The sequence below is a fragment of the Athene cunicularia genome (assembly GCF_003259725.1).
Source record: "Athene cunicularia isolate RWA chromosome 28 unlocalized genomic scaffold, athCun1 chr28_part1, whole genome shotgun sequence".
In the NCBI taxonomy this organism is placed as follows: Eukaryota; Metazoa; Chordata; class Aves; order Strigiformes; family Strigidae; genus Athene; species Athene cunicularia.
The window spans coordinates 1,099,147-1,106,734 of NW_020799139.1; the positions used below are offsets into that span (position 1 = coordinate 1,099,147).

At 54.5% G+C, this 7,588-nt stretch overlaps 1 protein-coding gene across 1 annotated transcript; it reads right to left on the minus strand.

Annotated features, from left to right (window-relative positions):
- Window positions 1–4,206: 4,206 nt before the first annotated feature.
- On the minus strand, window positions 4,207–7,582 carry LOC113489407 (ectoderm-neural cortex protein 1-like). The gene is made up of 2 exons (XM_026865100.1): window positions 5,695–7,582; window positions 4,207–4,750 (listed from the first exon to the last, which is right to left on the minus strand). The coding sequence occupies exon 1, from the start codon at window positions 7,489–7,491 to the stop codon at window positions 5,722–5,724; it is 1,770 nt and encodes a 589-aa protein (XP_026720901.1). The 5' UTR covers window positions 7,492–7,582; the 3' UTR covers window positions 4,207–4,750; window positions 5,695–5,721.
- Window positions 7,583–7,588: the final 6 nt, after the last annotated feature.

The following is a 7,588-nucleotide window of genomic DNA, read 5'->3' on the forward strand; positions in this document are numbered from 1 at the left end:
TTCTACGTGCACCAGCGTCTAAAATACTTGATCTTTATGGGAAGTTACGAACTGGCGTGTTAGCAGATGAAGTTTTAAAGTGTGTGTGTGTATAAATTTTTGCTTGTACTACATTTAAGAGGATTTCTTGCATCTGCTTCTGCTCTGCTCAGCTCCCAGGGAGTGGAGCTGCAGTGGCCACTGGAGGTCACTGCCTCTGTTTCATTTCCAACCTCACCGGCTTTGTCACTGGGCGAGTAACTCCACGTCCATTTCTAAATATTTCTCAGCAGCAAGAGATGGAATCACAGTGATTTCATGGGGGACAACAGAGAGGGACAGTCTAGGACCAAAGTTACAAGGAGCTGCTTCCACAGTGGTGGGTTTAATTTTTATTTTCTAGTTGCACTGTACTTTCCTGCAGCCATAACCGTGTGTCAGACCCGTAGGAACTGTTTCTACAGGGACAGAAGAGCCAGGATCAGGGAGATCCCAGGTTAACGTGGCCAAGAGGGATCCCTGCAGCACAGATTCCCACAGGGAACTGCCCCACTGCAGCAGCCCAGAGCTCAGCGGGGGCAAGTTTAAATCTTGGGCGGAATTTGCATCTGTTGGAAGTTGGGTGCTGCTGCTGCTGCCGTCGGTGTTCAGAGGAGTGAGGGTGTTTCTGTGTTGTGCTCTGGTTCTCGCCAGCAGGGCAGAGGTTCCTTCGGCGATGGCAAACACCTTGACTGACAGTGTCACTGATAGCGCTGTGGCTCCTCTGTGAGACACGTTCTCTGCTTTTCACAAGAAGGGTGTGAGTTCAGGACGGGTGGCGGTGCCTTCGGAGCTGCTAACTTGCTCATACCAGTATTCCAGCAGCTCCGCCCTGCCTTGTCTCCCTTGAAAATCTGTAGCTAATTAACCCGAAACCCAAACCACATTCTTTCTATTTGGATGAATCACTCGGAGGCCATAGGCAATGACCAGCTTTATGCTAAACCTTCCTCTTTCATGTGGGTGAGACAGGGCTGATGGTTCCCATACGTGCATCTGAGATTCATCGGCAAACCAGATGCTTGAGGACAAACATGCACAAAGGATATTGGCTCCGCAGCGCGCCCCGACAGTGGGAATGTGCTGGTTTCTGCCTCTCCCTTTCCTCACCCCTGTGACTCGAATCCGGTTTAATTTCTCATCCCAGCGCCGGGGCCGGCCCAAGGCTCCGCAGACGGGGGCTGTTGGGCTTGGCCTTGTGTGGTGCCGACATTGTTTGCTGCTTCTGGGCCCGTGGGATCTGGCAGAGGATAAAAGCCAAACCCTCTGGGAGCTGGCGGTGCTGGAGCGTGCGAGGCACGGTCCCGGGCTCTGGGACGGTGTCACACGCACGGGAGAGGCTCAGACAGGGCCGGGATCGCTTCTCACTGAGCTCCAGTACACGGGGGCACGGAAAATCCTCACTGCACTGAGTCGGTGCCTTTTCACTGTACAGGGCGCAGACCTGAAGCCATCCCAGGTGACTGATTAATTGCTGTAAGATAGTTACTAATTTAATCAGCAAGGACAGTTTGTGCCCTTTCAGCAAAGCAGCGGTATCTTGGTGCTTAAGAAAACTATCAGAACTAGATGAGTAATTAAGAACTGTCACAGACAGAACTAACGACCGCCAAAGGCCCCATGGAAGCCCCTTGGAGACCCGAGTGTAATGACTTGTAGATAATGTAGATAGGATAATTAGTTCTGGGACATTTAATGCACATGTGTGTTAACGGAGTGATCCGAGCTTTGGCCGAGGCAGCGGACGGTGGACAGGTGAGGTGGAACAATTCCCTCATGGCCCCGGCTGAATAAAGTAATGCCTCCGCGTTACTGCGAAACCCAGCGTTGAGGAGCTTTATTCCTGATGTCAGTGACACGATACGCAGCTCTTCCAGGGGATTTCAGACAGCTAGATATGTAATGTCCTTTTTTTTCCTTTCTAGAACTTCTGAAGTCACGGACAAAAATCACACCATGTGTCGTTAGTGCTTTGTTTTTCCTGGGCTGCCATGAGCTGTCATTGTGACAGCAGCGTGGACTCTGTTTCCTTGCTAGACGTGTGCTGGGGGCTCTGCAGAACATTTGAACGGTCCGTATCGATCTCAGACAGAAAAGGAAATTTCTCAGTTAATGCTGTGCTGGTTTTTTTGTGATTAACAATCACTGGCCATCCACAGGGGCTGCTGAGCACCTACAAAAATGAGAAGTGTTAAAACCAAGGCTGGCTGTCCTGGGGCCGGGAGGGAGGGGGGGGTCAGGCTGAGGTGGCATTTCTCTGGCCGTGGTGGCTTGCGGGCTTTGTGTGAGGACAGGAGCGTCGCCTGGGAGAGCGATGGCACACAGATTGTTTTGGCTTTGAGCCTAACGATGCCCACACGTGGTGCCTCTTCCAGCGGTGGGCTGGGGGCCAGCTCCTGCAGCTGGAGGGGTGCAGCCACAAAGTGGGGCTCTGGGCTAGGAGGAGAGGCCTAGGTTTGAGCCGTGTCAAGATTCTAAGTGAATTCTATTAATTCAGGAGGATTTCTCTCCGGGTAACCAAATTAACGCCTAAAGCAACTTCACCTGCAGCCCAGTTGGACTAAATCTTCTGGCCCGGGCGCTGAAGCAGCGAAGTGGATCGATGCGTGGAAATGTCAAACTGGGAAAACAGGTCTGTTGGGACGAAGTCAAGCAAGAGTAAAAGGTGTCTAACTTTGCCCAGGGGTGCTCCCCGCTGTGCAGGGAGCCGGTTCCTGCCAGGAGGAGGTGGAGCTGGAGGGACAGCACGGGGCTTTCTGCCAGGTGAAGGAGGATGAAGGCGATGAAGCGCAGCTCTGGCTCTCTTTGTTGCCAGCAGTGAGGAGCCACCACGGAGCAGCCAAGCCCAGGTGTGCTTGAAGTGCCGGTTTTCCCCGCGAGCTCTAAGTGAAGTTTGACATGAAGAAACAATTCCCAGACGCTCACAAAGGCGTCAGCAGCAGGACCACTTGCTCCCTGGGCTGAAAGGGCCGTGAGGGTGGCTCAGATAACATCCCAGCGCCGGGAGCAGGGGGCAGACAGACCCACGTTGCTAGAAGCAACTTTGTCCCTGGTGCAAAAGGCGGATGTGGCTGGGAGCCAACCTCGATTGCTTGGCAGCATAAATAAAACAGCTGCTGCTCGACCGGCCATGAATGAAACCTCCGCTCCTCGGACTTGCTGAGCAAAGCTGGACTTTGTCCGACCCTCAGGAATAGCTGCACCTATGATAAAGGTGAAGCAGCTCCCTGCTCGCTATCAATCAGGGATGGAGAGGCTTCTTGCTGGCTTCTAGTCCGTGTCCTGTGCTGTGACATTTCCCTGGGCTGCAAACTCACCTGCCTCCCGTGTGTGCAAGCGTGGGGAGCTGCCCCACGCTCCAGCTGCTGCTGCCTGCGGTGCTCCGGGTCGGCTTTGGGCTCGTGTCCCTGCACCCTGGTGCACAAACCTCCCCTTGGGCTCAGCCAGTGATGGAGAGTCGGCACAAGGGTAAATGAAAAAAGGCCCAGCCTGGGGGCTGAAAATGGCAGAAGATCAGAAAACAGGATGGAAATGAAATCAGTTTATCTGCTCCAGCCACCAGCAGCAGGGCAGCTTGCTTCCTTCCAGTCTTGCCAGTTCTTGCCTATACTAGCAGCTAGGAAGGGTTGTGACATTGATTTATTTAACTCTGAAATTGAATAATGGATCACACCCAAACCATGCTTCTGTGGTGAGACAGTTGGTTGCACCTTCGATGCCTGTTTCCTCTGACCGTGCTGATTCCTGTCCTGCACCTCCCACCCCGAACAGCTTTTCCTTCCCAACCGCTGCCCCCACCAGGGCCCAGAGCACCCAGCCCTCGGGGAGAGATGTGGCAGCACTTTCCTCCATTCTTTTTCGCAGGGAAGAAACCCAGCTCTGCAAAAATGACCAGGGTAAGGGCAGAGAATAGCTTCATTTTAGAGTTTTAAAATAGATTTGTGTGTCCTTCAAAGCTGGAAGGCAGTGCAGGACCTGAGCTTTCCTAAGTCCCATGTTACAAAGCTATGGGAAGATCTGAGCCCTCTCCAGCCGATGAAGGTTTGGACTCATAAACAGGGATTGCTCTTTGCTATTTTGCTAAATATTAGTCCAGGTGTGGGCTGGGAAAACTTGCAGCTTAAGCACACAGAATAGTCAAGGGACACAGTGGATTTTATTCAGATTTATTGAAGCAGCTCCAGGCTGAGTAATAAACACACACAACTCCTGTATATAAAAAAAAAAAAATGGTAATAATGTACAGAACCAGCCCATGGGCAAAGTACTGTCACGTGTTAAGGCATTTCAGGCAACTGCCTCTGGTGCTGCTGGCATTCCAAGTCACAGCAGACAGCAGCACAGTCCTGCTGGTAACTCAGGAGCTTCCTTTGCAGTAAGTATCACTTAAAACAAAATAATCAGTGAAAGAAGTAAAAAATATTCCTCTGGTTCCTGCTCTGAGATCACACGAGTTAGGAGAAAACTTGGAAACCTTTTACCATCTCCAAGTGACAGCCCAAGCTGCCAGCCCAAGGAGGTCCCTCCATCCCCGCCCTGGTCGGAACGAAGGGGATTTACAGAAGCGGTTTGAAGCCAAAGCCGTGGTGCCGTGGGCCCTGCTGATGCTAACGAGCACCAGGGCTGGCACCCAGATCACAGGCTCCCGTGGTGGGAGGAGACTCTCCTTCTGCCCGTGTCTTTGGGCTGGGTCCTCAGTGAGGTGAGACACTGGCAAAATCAGGTGTGCAGCCTGAAAAGCAGAAGGAGATAACTGTGAGATCAGAAGAAAACTCCCCAGGCCTCAAAACCCCCAACGCTCTAATCACGGAGCGACTGCTGCGTGTTTTCCCCTACATCAGGAATTTTCTCTGGGTGTTGCAGGATATTTTATTACATTAAACAAGTCCATTTGGGTGGTTTATCTCTTGTAAGGGGAAAAGAAAAAAAAAAAAACCTGCAGGGATCTGTGATTCAGTGGCATCTTTTCTGCCAAGAGCCTTTAGAAAGGTTTCATTCCAGCTGCAAATTTCTAAAAAGTTAATTGCTGTGTAGCAGGAAAGAAATGGCATGAAAGAGACACCAGAGAATAATTAGAAGCGGAGAAACCCCGTGTTTATATGTAGACAGGGCTTGTCTCACAAATGCAATTACCAACCATTCTAGGACTAAATCCCAGCTGTAATCCTGTCCTGGCACCAGCTCACATCCCTCACATCCCACAAGACATTTGGGTGCCACAAGCAGATTAACGGTGGCACCAGGAGGAGGCGGCTGTGCTAAAAGCAGCAGCCAGGCCCCCATGGCACGGCGGGGTCTCCCCCAGCTCCTGCAGCCAGTCTCCCTTAACATAATGACCGACCCCACGCGCTTTGTGTACCAGGAACGACACCCAATCCTCCTGGCAGAGAGCATTCCCCAAAATCTTTGCATAGGCCAAGGCTCAGTGGAAGGGCTCGGATGCCAGGTTAAGTGTCTCGTTATTTATACTGATCTTCTCCCCGCAGCATGTCAGCACCTAAGGAGACTGATCCCTCTCTCCTGCAGGGTTTTAGCTCCCAAACTACCAGCCTGGAAGCACATTTCTGGCCCTGGTGCTCACTAGGACACCTCCAGATCCACACACCCCTCAGGGTTTAACCCTTGTGCAGCGCAAAGTTACGTAGAGGAGTTCTGGGTTGACCCACAACTATTTACCTCCCAGTTTCTTCGCCACACCGTGACTCAGGCAGAGAGGTACTTCCAGGTGCTGACGAAGGCAGTGGGGATGAGGGAATAAGGCACCGTCGTGACGCTGCTCCAGGTGTCGGATGATGGGTCGTAACAGTCCAGCGTTTTGCAGCGCTGAGCCCCGCAGTAGCCCCCCACCACGTAGAGTCTGTTACCCGACGTAACAGCACGGCAGCTGATGCGCTTCGCGGTGACGTCCCCAAATTTGGACCACTGGAAGGTGTCACTGTGGAAGCGGTAAGCAGAGCTGGCGGAGAACTCCGTGTCCCCCCCGATGACAATGATGTGGCTGCCCACCACGGCGGCGGCCGTGTAGCGCCAGGGCTGGGGGCAGCTGGCGGGCACCGTCCAGCGGTTCTGGCAGGGGTCGAAGCACTGCACCTTGGGCAGCTTCTCCTGGTTGGCGCTGGTGCCCCCGAAAACAAAGAGCTTCATCTTGGCCCCCACCACGGCAGCGTTGCTTACGCCTTCTCGGAGAGGAGCCACCAAGGACCATTTGTCCAACTGCGGGTCGTAGTGTTCGACTTGCTTCAGAGAGACGGAGGGAGAGGCCGGGAAGGCGCCGCTCACGGCCGTGTGACCCCCCACCACGTACAGACAGTGGTCCAGCTCAGCGGAGCCGTGGCCAAACCGCGCCACCAGCATGGGAGCAGCTTTCGCCCACTCGTCGTGGAGGGTGTCGTAAACCCAGACGTCTTTGGAAGCGCCGTTCTCGGAGCCTTTCCCGCCGGTGATGTACACTTTGCAGCCGATGGCGCAGGCGCTGCACTCTTTACGAGGGCTCGGGATGTCAGCACGAGGGATGATCTCGCTGGTTTTGTGATCCAGCATGTAAATCTTGTCACACATGAAGGTCTGGCCACCGAGCAGCAGCAGGGCCTGGCTGACCTTGCGGGGTCGGGCACAGCACCCCGTCACCAGGCCATCGTTTTGCAGGATCTTCATTTTGCATCGTACGGCGTCGGCCACGATCTCCTCCCCCAGCTTGTGGCTGGTCACCAGCTTCTCGCAGGCCACTTGCTTCCGCAGGTAGGACTCGGGCAGAAGGGCCAAGCGGACAGAACGCAGCAGCTCGGGCAGAACTTCGTGGCGTTGGGGCAAATCGTACCGGATCCAACCTATAACAGCTTCGTAGACCAACGTCTCATCCTCTACCTCCAGCTCTTCGCTCTCCACCAGCTCCAGCAGCTTGTCTTTGGGCAGGCGGAGGAAATCTTCGGTCTTGCAGAGCGAGGTGAAGTTGGCCAACGCCATCCTCCAGGACAGCTCCAGCAGGCGCTCGCAGCAGTGGGCATCGGACAGCAGCAACATGTTCAAACAATTCCCAGGGTAGAGATTCTTCTCCAGAAAGTCAGCCGACGCGTCCCGAATGTCCTGAAACTGCAGCATGTCCCCAGCCTCCAGCAAAGACTCCGCGTTCTCCTCGTTAATCAGCACCCGGGCCGAGTAGGCATAATCCAGCAGCAGCTCCAGCACCTCGGGGTGGAGGGAGTCGTGGAAGTTGACTTCGGCGTCTCTGCTCTCCTTCAGCCCCCCGCTGAACATGGCGTCGAAGTACCGGCTGCAGGAGGCCAGGACGGCGCGGTGGCAGTGGAAGGTCTGGTTCCCGGCCCGCAGCACGGCGTCGGTGAAGAGGCGCCGCTTGCGGAGCAGGTTGAGGTGGGTGAGGAGGCTGTCGGCGTGGCCCGGTTTGTGGAAAAGGTGGATGTTCATGGAGCCGGAGCTCGAGCGAGATTTCCGGTTCTCGTGGCTGCTGACCGACATGGCACTGAGCCTGCTCGCCGAGGGAAAACCGCAAAGGCAGCGGGGAGAGCCCGGCAGCGCGCTCACCGGAGACCGGGACCGGCGGGGGTGCGCTGGC